General features: G+C 38.6%; 4 protein-coding genes across 4 annotated transcripts; 3 read left to right on the top strand and 1 right to left on the bottom strand.

The window, feature by feature from the left end:
* The first annotated feature begins 1,593 nt into the window (after positions 1–1,593).
* Positions 1,594–2,952, top strand: LOC102701925 (peptidyl-prolyl cis-trans isomerase FKBP13, chloroplastic-like). Its single transcript, XM_040525314.1, has 4 exons — positions 1,594–2,007; positions 2,106–2,198; positions 2,324–2,384; positions 2,492–2,952. The coding sequence occupies exons 1-4, from the start codon at positions 1,651–1,653 to the stop codon at positions 2,638–2,640; spliced, it is 660 nt and encodes a 219-aa protein (XP_040381248.1). The 5' UTR covers positions 1,594–1,650; the 3' UTR covers positions 2,641–2,952.
* A 554-nt stretch (positions 2,953–3,506) lies between these two features.
* LOC102702014 (endonuclease V) lies at positions 3,507–6,206 on the top strand. The gene is made up of 8 exons (XM_006656276.3): positions 3,507–3,859; positions 3,940–4,210; positions 4,607–4,669; positions 4,913–4,952; positions 5,198–5,262; positions 5,397–5,513; positions 5,626–5,754; positions 5,847–6,206. Exons 1-8 carry the CDS (start codon positions 3,786–3,788, stop codon positions 5,898–5,900), a joined length of 813 nt encoding a protein of 270 aa, XP_006656339.1. The 5' UTR covers positions 3,507–3,785; the 3' UTR covers positions 5,901–6,206.
* Positions 6,207–16,255: 10,049 nt separating this feature from the next.
* Positions 16,256–19,637, top strand: LOC102701644 (squamosa promoter-binding-like protein 11). Its single transcript, XM_006657160.3, has 4 exons — positions 16,256–16,657; positions 17,377–17,513; positions 18,006–18,221; positions 18,921–19,637. Exons 1-4 carry the CDS (start codon positions 16,305–16,307, stop codon positions 19,262–19,264), a joined length of 1,050 nt encoding a protein of 349 aa, XP_006657223.2. The 5' UTR covers positions 16,256–16,304; the 3' UTR covers positions 19,265–19,637.
* Positions 19,638–20,780: 1,143 nt separating this feature from the next.
* LOC102701732 (serine/threonine-protein kinase STY13) lies at positions 20,781–23,282 on the bottom strand. The gene is made up of 3 exons (XM_006656275.3): positions 23,105–23,282; positions 21,590–22,606; positions 20,781–21,510 (listed from the first exon to the last, which is right to left on the bottom strand). The coding sequence occupies exons 2-3, from the start codon at positions 22,519–22,521 to the stop codon at positions 21,171–21,173; spliced, it is 1,272 nt and encodes a 423-aa protein (XP_006656338.1). The 5' UTR covers positions 22,522–22,606; positions 23,105–23,282; the 3' UTR covers positions 20,781–21,170.
* Positions 23,283–24,973: the final 1,691 nt, after the last annotated feature.

The raw sequence follows: 24,973 nt of genomic DNA, 5'->3' as shown, positions 1-24,973 counted from the left end.
CTGACACGTTTGGTTTCTTGCAGGACTGATCCGTGTGGAGTGTGGACTGCACATGTTGTGTGCTGGGCAGTTGGCCCGGATGATGTTACAGGGTTTCAGAGATAATCTCAGCCCGTCAGGCCCAGTTCTTTATGTGCGATGGACAATAAATGAGGGAAGAAACTGATATTACCACTTCTATTCCAGGATACAGATGAATGAATGTGTTAAATACTAGTAGAATTTTTTTTTCTCGAACACACAAAAGATTTTCATATCAATATATTAGAAAAAAAGAGAGAAGTTTTGTTACACGACGCAACAATGCCAAACCATCCCATACAAGCGACAACCGAAGAAAAAACTGGCGAATCAAAGGAAAAAACTAGAACCGGTGACTATGAAACAAAAACGACTCGACAAGGGTGCGGAGAGAGGCATCACCATGCTAATCTCCCAAAAAGCCTCCAAAGGTCATGGTCACAGCGGAAGACCATAGCTAACCCTCCGTGAAGATGCACACTAGCACCAGTTGGGTAGAAGAGACGAGAGGGTCGAAAACCCCGGGGTTACGCTTCCTCCAGAGCTATCTGGAAACCAGTAGAAAAATCAAAAGATGAAACCTTCAGAAAAGTTTTATAGAGAATACCGAGAAACAAAACTTTCATTGTGTTAATCCGTAAGCTAGATTAAGGTACTGTTTCTTTTAGCTTAAGATTATTATAATCTAGATTATTGAAAGTAAGCCGAAAGAAACAAACAAATTATTAAATTAACTTATTATAATCTGGAGCCAAGCTTATTATAATCCGATAAGCTCATTTAGGTGAGCTTTTTTTAGCTTATTGGGTGAAAAATTACCCACCATGCTACTCCACTCTTTCTTTAGACTTGTAACTCAATAATTCAGGCTATAATAATCTAGAAAAAAAACAACTCACAACTTATTCTACTACAGATTATAACAATCTAGCTTATAATAATCTGGATTATAATAATCCCAAGCTGAAAGAAACAGGACCTTATAAGACGGTGTTCTTTTCTTCTAAAGATTTTGGATTTTTCTTGTTTTCATGATAGTTATTCAATGGATAAATGACTGAATTAACGTTAAAAAGTTAGATGATAAAATTTTATATACTTTTTTATATAAAACACAACTGTTTAACGGTGTAAAAAACACATCAGTAAGAATCTAGAGACATGTTCACTTTGTCGCCAAATAGATCTTACCATCTATTGGCAAAGCCAAAGTTTGGTATCGCCAATATATATATATTTTTTGGGGGGTATCATCAATATTTTAACAATGTCGAGATGTATAGGTTGTGTTTAGTTTCGTACTTCACCAAAATTTGGTATGTTTTTGTGAGTAGATTTTTTAGAATTACCAAATATTAATAAGGTTTAGTTCAAAATTTTAGCATTGCTAATATATGGAACGGTTGACTTTGGTATCACGCAGATCGGTTCAAGTTAGGTCCCAAAAGGATGAAAAACCATTTTCTTTGGCTCGTCGGATCCAAAACAGACGCTCGAGATTGAGCCACGTCGCCCCAAAAAACGACCGACTCAGGCGAGGTCAATCTTATCCCTTTTTTTTGCAACGCTACGCTCTCTTCTGAGCTTTGGAATGAACTGCTGAGGCAGCAGAGGACGGAGCCGGCAGCCATGGCTCCCTCCGCCGCCGCCGCCGCCGCCGCCTCGCCGCTGTCCCGCCTCCTCCTCAGCCTACCAAGGCCCTGCACCGTGAAAGCATCCTCCTCGTCCCACTCTCCTCCGAGCAGTAACGACGCCGTGGCCGCCAAGAACAGCAACCCCGGGGTCGCCGTGCTCCAGCTCCGCCGGCGCGAGGCCGTGGCCGCAGTGCTGTCCGCCGCCGTGCTCTCCCACGTTCTCCCCGCCGCGGCAGCCGCAGAGGCAGAAGCCTCCGGGGAGTGCCCGCTCGTGGTGGCGCCCAACGGGCTCGGCTTCTGCGACCGCGTCGTCGGCACCGGCGCCGCCGCCGAGCAAGGGCAGCTCATCAAGGTCAGCACGCAACACCTCCACCCCCACCCCCACCTCCCCCGGCCGCCGGCGAGCGTAGACGTAGCGTTCGCTAACCCATCTGCCCCGCCGCAACGCAGGCGCATTACACCGGGAGGCTGGAGGACGGCACGGTGTTCGACAGCAGCTACAAGCGCGGGAAGCCCCTCACCATCCGCGTCGGCGTCGGAGAGGTAAAACCATTGAAAAATCTCCGATCCAAATTATTCCAACAACGTCGAAACAGATTACGTGGTTCTGATACCATGTTACCATCGATCCATCGCGCCACCATTGATCATCTGATACTTCTCTTCAGGTGATCAAAGGATGGGACCAGGGCATAGTGGGCGGCGAGGGGATCCCGCCGATGCTCGCCGGTAAGCACGCGCGCAGCTACATGAAACGAAAACAGAAGATTTCTGAAATGAACACGATCAGATTTACCTCTAATTGCTTGGAAATGTGGTCGGTTTGAACGTCTCAGGTGGGAAGAGGACGCTGAAGCTGCCGCCGGAGCTGGCCTACGGCGCGAGGGGAGCAGGGTGCAGAGGGTGGGAGCCGACCTCCTGCGTCATCCCGCCCAACTCCACTCTCCTCTTCGACGTCGAGTACGTCGGCAAAGCCGCCGGCTGACCATGATCTCGATCTCTCTCCGGCGTGCAGTACTCTGATTGCCTTGTGGCGAATTCATGTACGCACGCACGCACGGTTCAGTTCAGACTTCAGATTATCAAACACAAAGTTCAGAGTTTCAGGCTAAAGAACATTTCACAGAGAGGTTGAGCCACATTTGTCATTCAGAAATTACAACAGCTTCAGTGACTGATTTCAGTATAATTGTATAAATCATGATGGTACAGGAGAAAATTGGATAATTGGGTTTCCAAACATCCCACTTCGTAATAATGGGCTAACAGTGCATTGGTGATTATTTATCGTAGTATGCGCGCGTGCGTGTTCTCATTTAAACTACGAAGTTTTGCTTTTAATAAGCATAAGCGAAATTACTTATTAACGATTAGAAAAGTAATTTATGAATAAACAACGATGATAAAACTGTAAAATCTAATCTAAATTTAAATTTTAAAATTCAAATTTTTACACATAAACATAAGAGAAAATGTGAGGTTTAAAAATGCACGTGATGTATGAACGCAACAGATGCTTTGAAGGGGGAAGAGAAGGCCCACGTCTAAAGGCCCATTGGCGTCCAATTGTGGCCCATCCGATGGCGAAACGGGCCCGGAATCACGATCTGTTTGCTTCTTTTGTTGGACCCACCTGTCAGTCTCCGTGACTCGCCCGAGTCGCTGACGCGAAGGTCTCGCTGACTTCCCCGGCGTTGGCCGCCGTCGCCGTCGCGGGGAGCTTTCCACCGGCCGCCGAGCAGGCGAGCAGCGTCGGAGGCCAAGGAGGGGAGATTGCCGTTGTGGGAGAAGAGGAGAGGATAGGCCTTTTTGCCGCTGCCGTCCGGCGGCGGCGCCGTGTCAGGCGAGGATCTCGGGGGCTTGGGCGATGCTTCCTTGGATTTTTTTCTCCGACGGAAGCTCGCCTGACGCCTCAACACTCGGTGGCTCGTTGGTTAATTTGCGTTGCTGCGTAGGCGCATGGAGTAGCTCACGAATGCTATGGATTGTGTAATCCGCAATTCTGCTGGATTTTTACGATTCATACCATAATAAAGTTGGGTTTTTTTTTTCAGGTTTGCAACTGTTGTTTGGGATTTCCTGACAGATCGCTATGCGAAAATCTGAAGGATTCTGAGGAATTATAGAGGAATGGATGATACCCCACGATTTGCAGAAGGAGGAGATGACTGTGAGTTGGTGCTGCAGAAACAAGAATGGGCCAAGTATACCCTTTGAGCCCCTTCGTCAATCAAGAAGTCGGTTCACATCGATCTCACGCTGGTCTAGTCTTTTTGTGCTGCAGAACACAAGAGTTGCTCAAGAGCAAGCTCATTCTTGAAGATGATTTCGAGTGGCATTTACCTTCAATGGGCTCAAATTCAGATCAGAGTAGTGCTAAGGGAAATCTGAAGTACATAGGAGGTGTCGACATTAGCTTCTTGAAAGAAGATCCTTCTATGGCATGTGCTGCACTGGTAGTTTTAGATGCTGGTACCTTAGAAGTTGTCCACGAAGATTTTGATGTTGTTCGACTGCAAGTGCCATATATTCCAGGATTTCTTGCTTTCAGAGAGGTATTGCGGGTCCTCTTATTTTGGCTTGTTTGGTTTGACCCAAACATTTCTTTGCCAGATTATGAGCATCAGTTTATACGCGCCTTCCGTATTATTATTCAGGGACATTTTCATTTCATTTTCCTTCACGATGAACAAACAAACAAATAAAATAGATGAAAATTCTTGGAGTACCATTACATTTGTGTGCAGTGTTTGTCTTTACATCTGATGCTTGTTATGTTTTAGTGGGTTATTCTTTCTTCTTGTCTGTATAACCACAGATGGTTCTAGTATGTTTGATGCAAAATCAATTTATTCTTTTAGTTATTCTAGTTAGATGGTTTAAGATATGCAACAAGTATACTATTATCATGTTACCTCTAAGTGTGTCAACACGTGTGCTAATTGTCACAGGCTCCAATTCTTCTAGGACTCCTGGAAAAACTGAAGACAAACACTCATCATTTCTACCCTCAGGTTGCACTTCCCGTGCTTGCAATTTATCCCCCTGTAAATAGGATTACTGTGGCTTTACGTTTTGTAGTATTCCATGTTTTCATATGTTGTTTCCATTTTGGCCGCGATAATAGTGTAAATTATCTACACTACCATTTACATTTTAGATATTTTGGCATCTTCTAGTTTAACATTTTACACTAGTTACATCAACCATTAACCTTTGCTAGTGCCTTTTCTAAGGTATGCTTTATGAATCGACAGGTACTCATGGTTGATGGAAATGGATTACTCCATCCGCGAGGTATACTGCATTAGTCTTATGAGAATCTTAGTTCATAAGACTAAGATGATTCATGTGCTTAGGAAAAACTGCACACACTACATGATTATATTGTATTCTTTTAGGATGAACTACCTTGATAGTCCTTGCAGTCCATAGCTGATTGGCTTGGTGACAGTACAACATGTCGGGTTATGTACACACACTGAAGCTGCATCAATAAACTACTTGCATGTGTGACCCTCTAACTTACATATGTTCAGCAGGTTTTGGTTTAGCTTGTCATCTTGGTGTCCTTGCTGACCTGCCGACCATTGGAGTTGGAAAAAATGTATTAAATTACTGCTGTTGCAACTAGTCCAATTGGAGTTCTCTCTTCTAGTTGTTGTTTCCCGATCATTTCAAGTACTTGATGGTTTTCTGGTCCTTTGAGAGAAGACTAAGTCAGTGTTTTCAATGCCCCAGCTGCACCATGTGGATGGCCTTAACCAATCTGAAGTGAGAAGACAACTAGAAGCAAAAGAAAACTGCAACAAGGAGTTAATTTTATTGACTGGACAGTCTGGGACAACATGGGGAGCTGTAGGAGATTCTATACTGCACTTCTGAATGCATCCTTCACTTCAGTTTGCCATGTATTTCCCGGTAATCAAAGGTTTGCTGTTGTTGGAACTGAACCATTGACTTATCCCAGGCGATGCGCTCCTGCCCTAGTTCATTGAAGCCGATCTACATCTCAGTTGGACATCGCATTTCACTTGATTCAGCCATTGGGATAGTGAAGTTCTGTAGTAATTATCGTATTCCTGAGCCCATTCGCCAGGTAGAATTTTGTAAATAGTATATCTCAAATTCCATTATCCAGCACCTTGTCTCTTGGGTACTAATTTGACTTTTCGTTTCGTCATCCGTCAGGCTGATATAAGATCAAAGGTGTTCCTTCAAAAGCACCAAAAACTGGAGCAGTGAAGAAGAAGATTGAACTGGGACTCTTATCTTCTGAGTCAAATTCTGTGAAAAAAACAACTGAGGCATTGCAACATGAAGTACCTTTTCCACAACTCTTTCTAATAGTAGTAGATTTCACATTGCACCATCTTTCTTCTTTTCCTTGTTTTTACATGGGGGGTGATTGTCACTTGTCAGGTCAGTCTGGTTTGGAAAATACACCTCTTTTCACAGTTGAACAATCTGAATCTGTTCAGTTGTTATGTACGCACACTTGCTAGCAAATTGAATAAAAGAATTGAATTTATGATGCAATAATATCGCTCTTTGTCAACATTCAATAGTAGCTCATAGACCAGCTGGCAGCTAGAGGTGTCTCTGGACCTGCGATAATATGTTCTGTGAATCTACAATGAGGAAAAAAAGGCTGTATTGTTCTCGATGAAATATTTTTTAATTTCTGTGATATCTATTTAATGATACAAATAATGGAATGATAATTACTTCAAGGGTAAACATATACTTTAGAAATACGATATGGAATTTTATATAGAAATATTTTGTAAAAAATACATCGTATCGTTTAACTGTTCGGGTCTTCGGGAAGAGTGCGGGTCTTCGAAAAGAATGCGCGAAAACCGAGGAAAAGACCGATAATAAAGCTGAGATGAAGAACACAGGGAAAGAATTTTAATTCAGTAAAAGGCAATAAAAAACAAACTTTTGCGTGCTTTACGTACAGCGTTCTTAATTCCATAAAAAGCAATGTGAACCTAATTTAGTATAGGAGGAGGTTGATTTATTCTGCCATGTTTCAACGAGTCTAAAAAGGGTCACAAATAGTCACATGGTAAAGATGTCTCGCATGAATGCATGATTATCTTTGGCACATAATTAAATGCCAATATATTGTGTATCTAATCTAACAAATATAGACGTTATGGCGGGTTCAAACTTAGAAGAGCCATAACTGCATACCTTTCCAAAATTATCTTTGGCACATAATTAAATGCCAATATATTGTGTATCTAATCTAAGAGATATAGACATTATTGTGCATCCAATCTAAGGTTTGGATTAGCTGAATGCTACCATTCACCAAAATTCTCTCTCTATTTACCATCCTGCTTCTATATATACACATGATCAGAGATGACTGCAGCATCACTCCAATCATCTTGCTCCCAACAAATCCAAGCAGAAGAGCATTATCCAGTGGCAGTTAACACCAAGATGGCTGCAACCTTCTCTTCTGTTATGTGGAAGATCATTGTCATTGCTGTAGCCATTGCTGCTCTCCTTGTCCCTTCAGGTATGAACTGCAAGATTTTCTAACAATAAGGTGTGTTTAGATTGAGAAAATTTTTAGGAGAATTGTCACGTCAAATGTTGGACCGAATGTCAGAAGGGGTTTTCGGACACGAATGAAAAAACGAATTTTACGGCTAGCCTAGAAACCGCGAGACGAATCTTTTGAGCCTAATTAATATGTCATTAGCATATATTGGTTACTGTAGCACTTATGGCTAATCATGGACTAATTAGGCTTAAAAGATTCGTCTCAAGATTTCTTCCATAACTGTGCAATTAGTTTTTTGGTTCATCTATGTTTAATGCTTTATTTAGGTGTCCAAAGATTCGATATGATGTTTTTTAAAAAAAAATTTTAGGACTAAACAAGGCCCAAGTACTACTACCTCTTTTTTCAGACCACTGTTAGTCAGTTACAATTCTGAATTTTTAGGACTCTTAATTAATTACTCCTTTACAAAGGTTTACTCTGTTGGATGCTGCTGATTCCTGAGCTAAAAGCCTAAAACATTGTGATTATTTTTCATCTTTTTTTTCTTTGATGGATGCAGGAGAGGGCAAGTACGTGTGCCAAGGCAAGTGTGAGGACATACGTGACTGCGACTACTGGTGCAAGACGGCTGGAGGCTACCCGCAGGGAGGGCAGTGCGTGCCGCCCCTCTACCAATTCTGCTGCTGCATCGAATAAATAGCTGTGATTAGCATAGATCTGCATGCATCATGGCCTGCATGTTGGATAAATTGAGACAGTGCTTGTCACCAAAATCTGGAGAAAAATCAAATGGAAAACGAATTGAGGTGGTGTTTGAGATAATGGGATTGGAGCATTGTCTGATTTTATGCTATGGCTATCCGAGGATATAAACGAATGAATTAATCAATACAAATTATAAATCGTACTCAAAAAGGATTATATAAGAAATTTTTATATGGAAACTTTTTTTATGAAAATGTACCTATTAGGGGTTGTTAAGCGTGCCCGCAAAAGCCTAAAATCCCCATCAAAAACTAACATGGCCTAGTTAGGCCATGTTTGAGATCACAAAAACAGAAATCAATTTACGGAAATATGAGAATTACTCTATTCGTTTTGACCCTAATTCAATATAGAAGCATTTAGAACACTGGCCTCGCCATGCCTAGGAGCTGATTGCTATAAGGGGCTTTTGCAAATTTGCTATTAATTTTTTTTCTAAATTATAAGAATGTTACTGAAATGATAATTATAGTGGTATTGTTATAATTTCTAATGATCATTTTCCATAACGTTTTAAACCAATGATAAATTTGCAATGGTCTCTTGCTACAAGTTCATCTATCACATTCTTTATTCTAAAAACAGATGATGAACGTAAAGATTGAGCTCCAGCAGAACATCCATCCCATCCTCTATTTTTAAAAGTCATCATATATTTGGAGAGAGAAACTTTATATTTAAATATTCTCTCTCCATCCTTAAAAGAAATATAAAGGATGTCATCATATATTTGGAGAAAGAAACTCTATATTTGGATGTTTTCTCTCCGAAATAAATATAGAGGATGTCATATATAGATGATCTGCTGCAGTACAAAGAAAATATAAAGGATGAAACTGTTTTAGATGATTATCCAAATGAAGATATGGACGACCAAATTTAGACCTGTTTTTTTTCGCTTAAGATTATGATAATCTTTTGTTGGGATGCTCGAGAGGAACAGCCGCATAGGATCAGCAGCTCATTGGTGTCACTAGAAATCCGCTGATTCCCTCACGCTGATCTGTTATTTATTTATTTATTTATTTATTTCTTTATTTGCGTCTGGCTTGCTTCTGATTGATGACAAAATTTACTCTTAATAAACAAATGAGCAGCCTTGTCAGCATTAAAAAATGCTCACGACAAATCACGTGGATGACGTGGTTGCTGTTCATGTCAACAGATCTCTCCGAAGATTCATTACCGAAAATCACAATATTTTATAACTGGAATTTGGATCCGCTTACACCTCGGATCTGACCTAAAAGCCGTGGCAGCGTCATGTTTTGCCTCCATTGGCCAGATTTTGATTTGCCAAATCAGAGTAGACTCCATGTCGTTCCATTGGTTTTCATCCGGGCCAATCAATCTTTTTTTTTTCAAAAAAAAATTCACAATGTTTGTTCCAAAATATAAATGTTTGTAGGTTGTTTAGAAAATATTAATATTGTGTCGAAAGATTTTCTTTTGGTCACTTGATTGGTTAATTTTTGAATTACAAATGATTTAGATTTTCTTTTCAAGTTTCTGATTGGTTGGGTACCATTGAAGCGGCGACGATCATAGGAATAACATACAAATGTTTATATTATACTATAAAATTTAAATCCCTTTTATTTTACGATGCAAGGAATAATAAATTCAAAATGTCAAATCATGTACCCGGGGATGGTGACTCGTCATTCCAATTTTAGGGTTCATATATGTTTCTCTTATGCTTCTTTAGGAAAAGTTAGTTTATTAGGGCAGTTGTAGCAGCAACCTAGTACTGTTTTATTTAATATCTAGAAGAGTACTTTTATGATGCAAAAAAAAATAGTAAGTGTGTAATACTAGGGGCACAAAAAATACTTTAAAAACTGAATAGGTATTAGAAAATTGTAGAGTAAGAAGGAAGCAAGCAAGGAAAAAAAACTTGTGAGAATGGGTTGATCGCCTTATCATCGTCATTTTCACAGATAATCCTCCTATCAATCGAAAGAATTGTTCTTATTTTTTCACGACGAAAAGACAACCGAAAGAAACAGAAAATGACCCCAACGCCTCTCCTTTTATGTGCTGACAATGATGTTCTACTTCACTGCTGACATAGGCTATACTTCCTAAACAATCATAGGAACAAAGTCTACACGTTTTAGAAAAATAAACGAAGTCGACGATCATTTTCACGTCTTAACTTTTGTTGAAAATGAAAATAAATTGCTGTCTACAAAATACTATCTCCATTCTCGAAATGATGACGTCCAGAATAAGTGCTGTTAAACCATGATTTTTTTTAATTTTAAACCATTAATAGATTAAAAAAATATTAGGATTTAGCATGTGGAATTGACATCAATAGATTTTGCATTAAAAAAATCTTTGTATAGTTTTACATAGTACCCAATGAACAATATTACATATTAGCAACTAAGACATTTGCTCAACTAGTTGAACCTCCCTGTGCTCAACTTCCAATGTTGTGTGCTGACTCCGTTTCGAAATATAAACATTTCTTGTTTGGTTAGCAGAGATTAAAGAAAATATCAAAAGATTCTATTTTAGTTATTCAATGGTTAATTTTTAAGAGTCCTATAGTTTCTCTTTTGCCTGTACTTATAAACTAAAATTTAAATTTTTAACTTTTAATTGAAAGTAGATTTTGCCTTTCTTTCAGCGTAGTTTATTTCCCGTCTTGACTTTTAGTTCAATAAGAACACATATATAAAATTATTATTCATAAATAACTTTTTATTTATAAATATACTGTTTGGTTTTTTCGTGAATAAGTCAAACAATTGCCCTAGATTTTGAATTGATTAGATCTATTTTCTAAGCATCTAATTGGCTTTGTAATAATTAAAATGATCAAAATTGTAGAAATCAACGTATATATACTTATATTATGATATAAAATTAAAATACTAGAAATATTTATATTTTAGGGGTAGAGTAGCAGTAGCACGAGTGCTGGAATCATGCCAGAGTTGCCAACGACTCTTCGTTAAACGAGTCAAGAAAGCCACTGTACTATTCGCACAAACATCCCTTCCCTAAATTGGTGGCAGGCTGGTTGCCCGTTTACTTGTTATTTGTCAAAGCAACAAGTTTTATCTTGATTCTTGACCGGCTTCTATGCTTTGAAGCATCATAATTAAATCAAACCGAGCTGTTTTTTTTAACGAGAAATACATATATAACCCTCTATAGATGATTTTCATAAGATCTTTCTTGTTACTGTGTTCTTTTTTCTAGATTATTCTTAAGACTTTTTCCTTGACTTTTACAGGTACGTTTTTTGAATTGCTAAATGTTATATTTTTTCACAAAGTTTTTATATAAAAGTTCATTATCTCAATTTCTAAAATAGATCTTTTTACTTTGTAACCATTAATTCTATCTTTTAAAGTATTGCATAGCTATCAAAAGATCAAATAATCTTTCATATTCAACCCGAAAAGAACATTGTCTTACTCTTTATTGCCATGAGATAATTGGGTGTTCGGTAGGTTTTGTGACAAGCCCTAGGGCTTATTTGGAGGAGCTTCTTTCAGCTGTAACTTTTAAAAAAACTGTTTTTACCAGAAGCTGCCTCAAACGGTCCACAGCTTTTGAGATTCTGGAAAAAACTGCTTCTCAGAATCTAAAGCTCCCCCAAACATGTCACTAGTACGAAGGAGGACGGTTTGGAGGTGTTCAGCCAGACCACAGAAGTGAAGGGCTATCGACCTTGGTGGTGATGGTTGGCTTTTTAAGGAAAAACGAAACAATATATTTTTAGTATAAAATAATTTAGAAATAAAACTTCGATGTGGTCTTAGTGATTTAAAAGCAAAGAATGGAAAGTAAACTTCCATAAAAACCCTAAAATTAACTCTAAATCTAAGGTTAACAATTTAAACTTTAGCTTATGAGTATAAGTAGAAATGAGAAATGAACAGATGAGTTTTAAGATATGTGCAAACTAAAATTTGGTGTTCTGCTTTTTTTTTTCTGACGCAATGATCGGATTATCCATTATCTTAAAAGAACTATAATATGTATGATAAACTCAGTCCTCTTAACTTTTCGAGCTACTGCGTTCGACAACCCAGGTTCCCGACATTTCTCGCTGGCATGTCAAGTAGGGTGGCTTATTAACGCTTAATTAATTAAATATTAGTTATTAAAAATATAAAAAATAGATTAATATATTTTTAAAATCAATTTTTTTATAAAATTATTTTTAAAGACACTTTTAATGGTCTAGAAAACACGCACACGAAAATAAAAAAAGCAGTGGAAAAAAAGAATGTATCAAGCCCATGTGGCAAACAGGGACGGATCTACCACTGGGGCTAGGGGCTTACCCGATCTGGCCATTGTAGCCCCCTTAGCCCCCACAATAAAATTTCTAGTATTACCGAAGAGAAGGGCTAAAAACAGTTATCTTTCGTTTGACACATTCTAATATTTTTTCTGGACCTGCCACGGGTGGCAAACAAATGAATTAGAAAAATGATATATTTATATAGTACTAGGATAATTGAAATCACAGGTGGGTTCACCGGCTATCATCCTCATATTTGAATTTTTAACTTTAAATTTAAAGTTGATTTTGAGATTTTTTTATCGAATTTTATTTTTCAGTCTTGACTTTCATATCACTAAAAGTACATACATAAATGTTTCATTCGCAATTTTTTTGTTGCAAATATATCGTTTGACTTTTTTCACGATCACCCCCTATATAGGTCAATATCTACGGTAATCAACCAAAATTCTATTATAATGCATTGCAGGCTTGCAGCATGAGAAACCGTCCTGTCGACCCTCCATGAAAATGAAAATTTTTAGTATTGGCAAGATCGTTTTTAGTGAAAAACATAAATTATAAGCGGTATAAGAAACTCAAAATATATACTCCACTATATAAGGCAAGAGGTTTTGAAATATAGCATGTATACTTAATATAGCCATTCCTTCCACAGTTCTAGGTTTTTTTTTTTATGAAATCACAGTTCTAGTTCTACTCTCGATCAAGAAGGTATTCCTTATATCATGTAAACACACAACCCTCGTTGACAAATTAAATATTAAACTATATAGTTTTGTGTCTAATTAAGCATGAATACATTGCAGCGTTACATATTTTAATCTAGCACGACCAAATAGAATTTCCAATGTCACTTAAAGATTGGTGATTTGGTTGAGAACTGACCTAGCAATATAAATATTAGTTAGGGTTGCTGTTCTTCGTTGACATGCATAATATATATAGTATTTGACCAAAAAAAAATCATGTGTAGATCATCTACATCGGCACACGGTTTGAAGTTTATGGTTTTGCTGTAGCATATTGCATTTTTATTTTCCTTCTATAGCTCTAAGCTATATGCTATATATATATATGTATAACCGCTAAAACTCACGTTACTCTCTCTAGCTATAAATATTTGATGTCAATTTTATACGAGTTAATTCTACATTGGATCAGTTTTATCATCAAATTTTAATTTTGGGACACTGTTTTAGCTAATATTTTTAATTAAACAAGATAATTTTTATTTATTTTACTTTAGACTACCGCAACCTTTTCTCTAGCCAATACCGAACTATTCCTCTAGCAAAAATATGATTTGCAAATTGACAAGATAGCTTATGTTAAAGTTGATATGCTCAAGATCATTAATGTGCTGAAGAAAGTGGATTGGGGTGGTTCAAAATAGGAAAATGGCAAAATTATATAGTCCAAGGTGAAGATTAGACAAAGGGTGGTTTAACGTAAAATTTTGGCTATAAAAGGTAGACCAAAGAACACTTGTGCTATACTAAAGTAAGTTTACAAAACATCATAAGTTTGTAATATTATGTTAAATACTTTTCAAGACAAATGTAAAGTTACCCCATTTTTAGGTTGTCAAACATAGATTAATATGAAGAAGAAATGAATTTGGTGTACCTTAATAAATATGGTACGGATAGAAATAGGAGGGTAACTAGAAGTAAAATGAGAATAAATTTAAATAACATGTGTTTTCATATAACAAGTAGCATTGTAAACAGTGCTAGAAATACTTATATTATAAAACAATATTACAAACCAACAATTGCTTATATTTCGCGTTGATGAAGTGTTCTTGATTTTCAAACCAAGTGTTGGGAAATTACTCTATCAACAATCAGAGTTTAAAAAGTTCAATCAAACAGTGTCACAGATACCCCAAAATAACTTCATCAAGTATATTTTTCGAAAACAGTAGAACATCCTTCACTTTATCAAGTTCTAATGCATTTGCTTACTATTTTCACAAACTCGTTATAAAAAATTGAACTTATTTTAGAATAAACAGGAGAGGACAACAATAATCTTACTCTGGATGGAGAGAGTATATTGCTGCGAGGTGTAATAAACTACTATGGCCGTGTTCGTTTGGGTGAAGGTAAGTTTAACTTACCTCGGCGCGAAAAATATATTAGGAGATTAATACATGATTAATTAATTATTAATTATTAAAAAAATGTAAAATAGAATAATATGATTTTTTCAAACAACTTTTCTATAGAAATTTTTTACAAAAAATACACCGTTTAGCAGTTCAGAAAGCGTGCGCGCGAAAAACGAGGGTGATAAGTTAACTTATATGGACTAAGGAATGCGGCCTATATCTGTTTTAAAATATAAATATATGTAGGTTATTTAGCACTGATGAGAAGGAATAATATAATACCCTTAATAAATAATGAATGGTTAGGGTGTGAGGATAGGTGAAGAGAAATAAGAGAATTTTGAGTGGAAAGTGATTGATGAGATAAGTTAGCCCCTCTTATTCTTTTATTTGAGGCCATTGATTTTTATATTTATGTTTAATCATCTATCTCTTTTTCTTAAATATGTAAAATTATAAGTCATAGTAATAAATCAAATCATGATAAAATAATTAAGAACTATATAAATCTTTTTAATAAGTCCAATGGTTATACGTATAAAAATGATAATAGAGCCAAATAAGAATACACGTATAATGTGAATAGTGTAAAAATGAATATATTATGGGGACCCAACTTAAATTTGTTCTATATAATAAGTCTATTTTAAAATTTAAATATTTCTAAGATTTAAATTTGTCATATAAATATTTTATTTGTGAAGCACTAGTTATTTTGTCAATCACCTTTAACCATACATATCTCAATTTTTCTCACTCAATATAATATCATATGTATCTAATAGAAAGATTTCGATCATTTATTCTTTCGACTAGAAACGCAGATGCCACACGGGTCAGGTTCCTCTACAGTTGAAGTCACGTGACCTTGTCACTGGCACATGGGTCCAACCTGACCATGACCACACGTATCAATGGCAAAGGCGCAAAAACTTCGACTACATGAGATCCATAGCGCACATGACAACAAGTATGCTGCTTGACACTGAAAGCACAAAACCGTTAGAATTCTAGAAAACCTCAAGTGCCACTAGGAGCATCTCCAACAACTGATCTAAATTTGGTCCTCTATATCTTTTTTTAGATGGTCATCTAAAACAGTTTCATCCTCTGTATATTTGTGTGCTCCAACAGATCATCCATATTAGAGCATCTATATTCTAGTCTATTATATTTTATTGATACATGTAACTAACATACATTTGTTTTATGTTTTATAGTGGCTAAAGTGGAGATAATTGAGTTTTAGATGATGGAGAGAGAACATCTAAATATAGATGTTCACTCTTTTGATATAGAGGACATCTAAAAATAGAGGATGGAATAGATGTTCTGATGGAGCACTATTTTTACACTCTATCTTTTATTTTTAGGATAGATGATGGGATAAAAGACCTGTTGGGAATGCTCTAAGACCCTTGTAAGATATAACCACCATGACTACGTTCAGCCACAAGGGTAAGTTAACACTCTCGTTTTTCACACGCACGCTTCCCGAACTACTAAATAGTATATTTTTTTAAAAAAAATTCTATATAAAAGTTAATTTTAAAATTTATATTAATATATTTTATATTTTTTAACAATTAATTAATTATATACTAATTATTACTCTGTTTTTCATGTCACTTGCTTATCCACCCGTTACCCGAACGCAGCGCCATAGTGCCTTTCGCGACTACCGTTCGAAGCTGGAAGGGAAGGAGTAGTCAGCCATCAGCAACTCTCACCATGGGCCCCACCAAAAAGAGACCAAAAGAGAGAAAAAAAAAACGAAGCAAAGAAAGACCAACCCCAGCCCCCACCTCCGGACACTGTAGTGCAGCCAGTGGCCCTATTCTATAACCCCCCACCCGCGTCCGCGTCGTCTCCACATCCACCGCTCCCCCCCCCCCCCCCCCCTCCCCGTCGCCCCAGAGTCTCCGCTCCGGTCTCCCCCCCGATCCGCCCAGAGATCCCGCCGCCGCCATGGACTGCAACCCGCTGCCCCTGCCCCCTTCCTCCTCCTCCCCGCTGCTCTGGGACTGGGACGCCACCGCCGCCGCCGGGGCCGAGGCCGCCGCCGCCGCCGCGGCGTCGTCGTCGGCCAAGCGCGGGAGGGACGCGGCCAGGCGAGGGCGGCACCCCGCCCAGGCGGCCGGCGTGGAGGAGGCGGACGCGCAGGCGCAGGCGCAGGCGCGGTGCCAGGTGGAGGGGTGCGGGCTGGAGCTGGGCGGGTTCAAGGAGTACTACCGCAAGCACCGCGTCTGCGAGCCCCACACCAAGTGCCTCCGCGTCGTCGTCGCCGGCCAGGACCGCCGCTTCTGCCAGCAGTGCAGCAGGTGCGCCTCGGCCTCCCCCCAATGCCGCCTCCGCTTACGGCCTCTTCACTTTCCCCTCTCGTTTTGGCTCTACCTACTAATTGATTCAATCGCCTTACCAGTGATTGCTTGATTGGCTAGGGCGAATCCGAGCGTATTAATGCTTGTGCTTGCGGCAAATTGCATAGTAGTATTGCGTTGTCTCTAATCATTAGTACGAGTATTACATGTGCACTAAAAGCTTAGGGCATCTCGCCATTTTCCTGTTAGTAGTAGCAGCACAGTGGGTAACTCTGTGTACGATTGATTGGCCACAGGGATAGTCTGGCCTTGCCTGATTTGAGGAGGTAAGATCCTGCTTCCCCGTCGATAGTACTGTACTTTTTGCTTAGAATTTGCCTGTACGCGCTGCATTTGGAAAGCTGCCAAAAGAGTGAATTGTCTGTGCAATGCCTTCCTGAATGAATTTCTGGTACGACTTGTGGCTTGTGTGCGTGTATCAGTATATGAATGTATGTTTCGAGCAAAGAACTGTGCCTTAGTACAATTAGTGGTTACTATGTGTATGTAGAAACTAGGCAGTGTCCTGCATGTTGCACGCTTGCATCTGCTTTTTGCCAGATGCTCCTTGTGAGAAAATTATACCTTTTTCATGGTTGTTATAAACAATAATTTATTAAGTTTTGTGCCATGTTTATGTTATTTTGATGGTTGCTTTGTTCTTTTGGGGGATTATCAAGGTTCCACGCACCTTCAGAGTTTGATCAGGAGAAGCGGAGCTGCCGTAGACGTCTTTCTGATCATAATGCCCGTCGACGGAAACCACAGACAGATGTGTTTGCTTTTGGGTCTGGAACACTACGGCAATCAGTATTTGGTAATATGTTATCCCTGTGTCCTACATGAATTACAAAGTCAATCACAGCATCGTTTGCAGTCTCTGTCTAGTGGAGTACTCCATTAAGCATATTGTTGGTGGTTGGCTGATGTGATGCATAATCTGAAAAAAAAACAAAACTCTCTCTCTTTTCCCAGGTTAGCAAGATAACCATACTATATTGCCCTGAAATAATGCTTAACTGAATGCTGCACTGTTTTCTATTAAAAGAATATCATGTACGAGCTAGCAGCCTGAGCCACTATGGTATAATATTAATGCCATTGTTTAGTTAGGGAATTGGCAATGCAAAGTCCATTGGACATCATACCAAAACACAGAGCATACAATTATTCGTTTATACCCGCATATTTTCTGTTAGGAGTAAAAACAATCATTTACTATTCACCGTACTAATGCTTTAATAGTTTCCTTCCTCTTCTTTATAATTTCTTGAAAGTTTCTCTTTGTTAATTTCAAATGCTATTGCAGATGATAGGCAGCAAATAAGTTTCACCTGGAATAAGGCTCCATTTAACCATGCAAATACCACTCCAAGTTCCTCATGGACATCTGACTTACAGCTCTCCCAAGTGATGGACACAAGCAAAAGGTCACGAAAATCTGGGGCAGACAGTGCAAGTATCCGTTTGTCAAATGCTTTTCCAACTCTTTGTCATGACACAAATCAGCTCTTACCAAGAAAAGGTATGGTTCCATGGTCTTTTTATCATTTCTATCATGAATGGAAAACTTGTGTGGAGCATGCTAACCTGTTATCTACTCAAATAGTTTAGCTGTTGCTGACAAAGTTAGTTTGCTTGACTTAGCATTCATGTAGTGCTATTGTGCTATATTATAAAATAATATGTAAAAACGAAAAACAAAGCAGTAAAATCCATATGGTGAGTATCCCAAAATGCATTGCTATATCAAGTTTGTTGATACTAGTGACTATCGAAAAAAAAACTTTAAACATGTGGTATGTTGATCTTCCTGGCTGCATTTTTCTGTTCTTTGAAGTTTGGAGGATTTGAAGTGATGCTTTTCCTGATTACTATGGATTCAACTACATTGATCTGCACATTCACAACTCACGTAGGACCAGCAATCCAGCATTCCAGTTACACTTGTGGCATCATGGCAGATACATATAGCCTAGGCGTCAGTCATCACACCATTGAGCATTATGCATGAGCGAGCTTATGATGTCCTATTGCTAAATGCTATCCATCTTGCAAGCCCCTTGATATGCTCAAATACAATCAGATACATTGTCTTGAGGGAGTAGTTCTATTCGTTGGCGTTGCATGCTTGATTTCCATTTCATATGTTTCTGTTATCACTTGCTACTATTTTATTTTTCTTTTGATGTGCTGCTTTAATGCTTCGGGCCAAATTTTGCAGGTGCAGATGCATCTGAAACTGCTTCAAAATTAGATGGAGCACTAGATGTTCAACGTGCTCTCTCTCTTCTGTCAGCTAGTTCATGGGGTTTGACTGACCCCGGACACCAAACGTCTTCTATCATCCAATTTACAAATTCGAACCAAAACACCAGGTTGCCAGGTGTACCAAATGAAGGGAACTCTAATGTACCCTTCTGGGTTGATGGGCAACCTCAGGCACTAGAGCCTCAAGTGTTTCAGTTCACAATGGACACCGGTAACACTAACACCGTGTTTCCAGATCTAGAGCGGATCAAACCTGCCTACGAATCCACGCTGTTCGGTGTGAACCAGATACGTTGAAGCCTGGAACGACCAGCACGGTCGTTGCTAATATGGATGAACAAGCACACGGCGTCCTGGACCTTCCAAGAGTTGCCCCAATCTGCCGAGTGACAATGATCTATCCATGTGTTTATTTACCATCCCATAATTCAGACAAACCCTGTGAACACCAACGTCTTGTACGAGTGTTGACGAAGTGTGTGCTAGTTTCAACCTTATTTCTGTCAAAATGTAACTACTGTCGTGCTATTCTTTGTTCTTGGTGTTGTACAAACAACTATTCATTGTTCTTGGTGTTGTACAAACTACCACCTGACCATCTGTTCCCATGGAAGCTCATTCGAGGAACAATACATGATTTCCCCCCTCTGCATACTTCTTTGTTAGTGTCTAATTTGAAATGATCCGGTGATCTAACAGGCATCAGTTAATTTGATCCCCTCCCTTTAAAAAGTATATTTGCCCCGATACAACCTAACGCTCGACTTCTTGCCTGGACTGCAAGGATTTTCTTTTCTGACTGGTGTTCTGGTGTTTGTGTACGAAGTACTTCAATTAAGTGGAGATTCGATGGACTTTAGCACTCATATCTTTTCATTTTTGCTTACCCTTACAAGCCAGGGGTGAAAAAATTCAAGCGACATATTTACAAAAAAAAATTGTGAATAAAAATTATATATTCGTATTCTTAACATCTAAAAGTCAAAACTGAAAAATAAACTTTGATAAAAACCTCAAAATCATTTAAATTTTAGCTTACATAAAAGCATAAGCGAAAAGATGATGATGTAAAATTCGAACAGACAACCAAAAGTTTAGAGTTGATTTTGGGATTTTTTATCACAGTTTATTTTTTAGCTTTGGGTTTTAGGTCACTACGAAGACATGTACAAAATTTTATTTATAAATTATTTTCTATTTGCAAAATATGTTTTGGATCCCTCTCTCCTTCCCCCCCCCCCCCCCCCCCCCCCCAGTTTTATGGTTTTCTTTTACTATGTAGATTTTGGATTATCCGTAGGCACACTCCCAAGTGACTAAATAATATATTTCGTAAGTAATTTATTATTACCTCTGACTTTTTGACTTTTTTTTAGTATTGTCTAAATTTATAGATGTTAAAAAATCTAGATATATGTATAGATGAATATATGTATAACCAAAACATCTTACGATATAAAACAAATAGAGTATCTAATATTTATATAGTAATTTATTCACTGGTACCTTTAAACATCTATCATAAAATTAATCTAAAATCTTCAAAGGTTTCACAACCTTAGAAAAAAATTATATAGATCATCAAAAACCGGAGAAGCCAAAAGCATATGCATTTTAGAGCTGACTTCGACCAAGATGGTAGGCAATAAATACTTCATCCGCTCCATACTGTATAACTTCCTAGCCCTGAAACTTATAAGTATGCTAATAAATCAAGACGCGTCTATAAAATATATACATTAATTCATGGATAAATTCAGATAGGACCAGAAAATCTTAACGAGTATGATGGATAATAAGGAAAACACCACAATGAGAATTAATATGAAATGAATATCAAGGCGCAAAGAATGGCAGCATATACAACCGTCTCAAATCAACAAGACCAGGAGATGAAGGTCGACGCTTCAGACAAAGAACACACAACAGCTGACGATCAACCAGAAGAATACAGCTGCTATTATTTGACAAGATAGCTCATTTTGGAGAATGCATAAGATAGCTCTTTGCTAAGATACAATCATATAAGGCTCTATCCATATTTCATAAGTAGGAATAATCAATTTTCAACCTTGAAGGCCAGGGATGAGACTTTCATATAAGGCATGCAAATGCCAAATGTATGGATGCAGCCTAGACACCGATACCACGGTCTCCTTTTGCTTCTCTTTTCTTTTCTTTCCCTTTCTATCCTGCACTAGTTTCAATCTGTGGTCATTGGCTCAGCAATACAACAGCGGAAACGTGCCCTACGGACATTTCTCATAACCTCTATCTCGGCATTCTCAAGCATGACAACAATCTCAGCAAATGATGGGCGAACTTCAGGGTTTGCGTCCCAACAGCGAGTCATGATCTTGCTCAGAGAATCCACACAATCTTGCGGTATTGCAGGACGAGAGCCCCTGTTCACAACAGCAAATGCTGCCTGAACGGCTGTCATGTTTGTGAAGGGGAGCATGCCAGTTATGAGCTCCCACAAGACAATCCCAAAGCTGTAAACATCTACTTTATGATCATAAGGCCTGTGCTGGATCATCTCCCTGCATGAAGGCAAGATATAAGTGTATTTCACAGATTTCAAATGGTAAACAGTAGGCAATGAGTGCAATTATGACTTACGGCGCCATCCAGCGGTAGGTTCCTGTCTCTGGAGTCATTCCCTCAGTTTGCACCTCAATTCGAGCAACTCCAAAGTCAGCTATCTTGATGGATTTGTCTGCTGCGATTAGAAGGTTGTCTGATTTTAAATCCCTGTGGATGAATCGTAATGCATGCACATAAGCCATCCCCCGGGCAACATCAAGTGCCTGCTTCACAGCCAGCCCCAGAGGCACAGATTTGTTCTGCCTTCGTGCAAGGAATTGTCGAACAGATCCACCTTTTGCATATTCGGTAATGATACACCAAACAATTGATTTCCGGCATGCCCCAATGAACCTTACAATATTTTGGTGCCTCAATGTAGAGAGCATCATAACTTCCTGCACAAATTGCTGTTCCATCAATTGCGCTCTCTCTGGGTCATTCTCAGGCTTCTCCAGCAGCTTAATGGCAACATCTTCTCCATTGTATGTTCCCCGATAAAGCTTCCCGAAGGCCCCTTGAGCAAAAGGAGCTCCCATGTCAAGCTTAGCCAGATCAATGGTCCACTCCTCATAGTTACTAAGTATCTCTGTCGGATGACTTGGATCCATCAACACCCGAGCCAATGCATCCTCATTCAGAGTAGATGCCATAGCCCGGTTTGGATGGATGACGCTATTGTGAACTGAATAACTTGGTGCCGGCATATCACGGAGGCCAGGGTGGTTGAGCATGACCGTGCGGGACTCATTTGAAGCCACACTGCTGTTGTCCACTGACATGGCAACCGAACCACCAACAAAGTTCAAGTCTAAGTTGTGTGCATTATCCACGGACATATGGGAGCTCTCCCCAACCTTGTGGTAATAGGGCATGTTGTGGAAGCCATTCATCTCGTTTTCTGGCCTTCCTCTGCAACCAATACCACCACCACCTAATATATTTTGAAATCTTGACCCCTCAATCATCTTCAAACGACCAACCTAACAGTAGAGCTTCTGAAAAACATCCATTTTCAGTCAAGAAATGGTTCCTTCTGCGTTCCCACAGTTTCTAAACATATAATGAAAACAAGAGCTGATTAGTATGTAAATACACAGATAGTACTAGATCATAGTTAAAGAACTATGATAGAATTTCATCTCTTTTATAGCTAAGGACCCATATATAGCCCACCAAATCCATTCAAACGCTAAACCTTTTTTCCCTAATAACACTCAAACTATTACTCCTTAGCATTGAAGACTTCCCTACTTTAAACATCCCTAAACCACAAAATCCTCTAAAATTGTCACTACAAGGGTTAACACCACAATTCTACACAAATATGTCGATTTGCCAACCACGATGCCCTTCTTCAAGATCACTATTACCACCAAAACTCCACGATCAGGAGCACCAACCTACCAATTACAATCCGACCCCCCGCCCCCAGAAAAAAAACACAATCTTTCCCCAACAAATGGAACGACCACCACGGGAAAAAAGATCAAGAGCAACCCAGAGACGCGCCCCCAAATTCAGGACCGATTCGGTGCCCCCGCAACGTACCTCGATCGGAGCTCCGGCGCAGCAGCCAGCTGCGGAGAGGCGGGGCCCCGCGCGGCGCGGATGGACGGAATTGGAGGCGGAGGAGAGGAAGAGGGGAGGAGGAATCAGGGGGTGGGTCGGTTGGTTGGTCTCCTTGGTGTTTCGCCTTTTTGGGCGACTGGAGAAGGGGAGAAGGGGGGACGACGACGACGACGACTCGAAAGTGGGGAGAGGAGCCGGACGAAGACGAAGGGGATGTTTAGTTGGCAAAAATATTTGCTAAAAATGATCGAATATCGAAATGAGTTTCTGACACGAATGAAAAAACGAATTTCACGGCTAGCCTAGAAACCGTGAGACAAATTTTTTGAGCCTAATTAATCCATCATTAGCACATGTTGATTACTGTAGCACTTATGGCTAATCATGTACTAATTAGACTCAAAAGATTCGTATCAAGATTTTTTGTATAACTGTGCGATTAGTTTTTTATTCATCTGTGTTTAATGTTTTATTTAAGTGTCTAAAGATTCGAAGTGATATTTTTAGAAAAAAATTTTGGAAACTAAACAAAGCCAAACTAGTCCTTGCGGTTTCCTGTGCACTTTTTTTTTTGAAATCTGCAAACGTGTCATTATAATTTTGTAAAGTTAAAAATATATTATTGGTATCTCAATGACATGTGAGACCCGAGTCAAGATGATATATCTTCAATTTTATAAAATTATAATGACATTCTTATAATTTTTTTTAAAAAAAATTGCAAACGTCCCATTATAATTTTTCCTTCTCATTTTTCCCTCTTCAGTTTTTTTTTCTTTCACTGCCATAGTGAAGTGATAAGCAGTCAGCAGATCAGGGTTTGCAAAGTCGTCGCTCCTGCCGCCGCGAAAACCATGATTATTTATCAGGAAAAAATCATTAAAAATAGTGAACCATTAAAAACAGTGAAATTTATGTTTCGTGTTACGGTGGTTTTGGAAGTCTCCGTCGAAAATGTGAAGTCTCCATCTAAATATATAAATGATTATATCTTTTTTTTTTGAAAAATTAAGGAAGTAGGAAAGGCAGGAACCATGATACAAAAGGTGATTATTTGGAGAATTAAACTGTGGGGAATAAACCAGTACAAAAGTTATAAGATGAGGAAAAAACTTAGCACATGAGTTGATGATAGAGAAAAAAATTACTCCATCAGAATTGAAAAATCCCTTATATTTTTGGACAAATCAACTAAATAAAACCCCTTTAGAGTTTGGACAGAGGGAGTATATGCTTAATGCATATAGTCCCTGTCAGAAAAATTAATTCCTAATATGCCGTGAAACAAATAAAAATAAGAACAACCGACTAAAGTATATCAGTAACAGTGGTGTAGTCAAAAAAAATTCCATTGGTTATACCTATTTATCCTACGAATTTCATTAACGCCACAAAAATTAGTATACATATAAAAAATGTTAGTATACATTTAAAAAATGTTGAAAACGTAAAACCAATATTCCCATAATATCTAATACCTCCATTCTAAAATAAGATCATTTTTACACCCTTTTATTTATCCTAAACTAAATTCGTATTTAATCAATTATTATATAAGAGTTTACGAAAGTAAGGAGCAGATGCATTAGGGCATCCTTAATTTATCTTTACCAAGTACTCTAGGTAATAAGGGTAGGGTTCACAGAAACAGGCTGTTGTGAGCGGGTTTGTATACCAGATTGTCACATTGAGCTAAAGACCACGTGGTATCATAAAATGTTCATATATGTGCTCCTCACACCCTAAAAGCTAAGACTGAAAAAAATACGATGAAAAGACTGTTTACTAAAGTTTTATGTACACTCGGAAAACCATTGCAAACTCTTTAGCTACCATCAAAATTTAAAT

This window comes from Oryza brachyantha, chromosome 6 (genome assembly GCF_000231095.2).
Source record: "Oryza brachyantha chromosome 6, ObraRS2, whole genome shotgun sequence".
Classification (NCBI taxonomy): Eukaryota; Viridiplantae; Streptophyta; class Magnoliopsida; order Poales; family Poaceae; genus Oryza; species Oryza brachyantha.
This window is presented reverse-complemented; position numbering and strand designations above follow the sequence as displayed.

Excerpts from the sequence above, each read along its gene's own strand:
- LOC102701925 (XM_040525314.1), top strand. The coding sequence starts at position 1,651 with ATGGCTCCCTCCGCCGCCGCCGCCGCCGCCGCCTCGCCGCTGTCCCGC. Across the intron at positions 2,199-2,323 it reads TCCGCGTCGGCGTCGGAGAG|GTGATCAAAGGATGGGACCA; the intron begins GTAAAACCATTG and ends ACTTCTCTTCAG. Across the intron at positions 2,385-2,491 it reads GATCCCGCCGATGCTCGCCG|GTGGGAAGAGGACGCTGAAG; the intron begins GTAAGCACGCGC and ends TGAACGTCTCAG.
- LOC102702014 (XM_006656276.3), top strand. The coding sequence starts at position 3,786 with ATGGATGATACCCCACGATTTGCAGAAGGAGGAGATGACTGTGAGTTG. Across the intron at positions 4,670-4,912 it reads CTCATCATTTCTACCCTCAG|GTACTCATGGTTGATGGAAA; the intron begins GTTGCACTTCCC and ends ATGAATCGACAG. Across the intron at positions 5,755-5,846 it reads TTCCTGAGCCCATTCGCCAG|GCTGATATAAGATCAAAGGT; the intron begins GTAGAATTTTGT and ends GTCATCCGTCAG.
- LOC102701644 (XM_006657160.3), top strand. The coding sequence starts at position 16,305 with ATGGACTGCAACCCGCTGCCCCTGCCCCCTTCCTCCTCCTCCCCGCTG. Across the intron at positions 17,514-18,005 it reads ACTACGGCAATCAGTATTTG|ATGATAGGCAGCAAATAAGT; the intron begins GTAATATGTTAT and ends ATGCTATTGCAG. Across the intron at positions 18,222-18,920 it reads TCAGCTCTTACCAAGAAAAG|GTGCAGATGCATCTGAAACT; the intron begins GTATGGTTCCAT and ends CAAATTTTGCAG.
- LOC102701732 (XM_006656275.3), bottom strand. The coding sequence starts at position 22,521 with ATGATTGAGGGGTCAAGATTTCAAAATATATTAGGTGGTGGTGGTATT. Across the intron at positions 21,511-21,589 it reads ACCTACCGCTGGATGGCGCC|GGAGATGATCCAGCACAGGC; the intron begins GTAAGTCATAAT and ends GCCTTCATGCAG.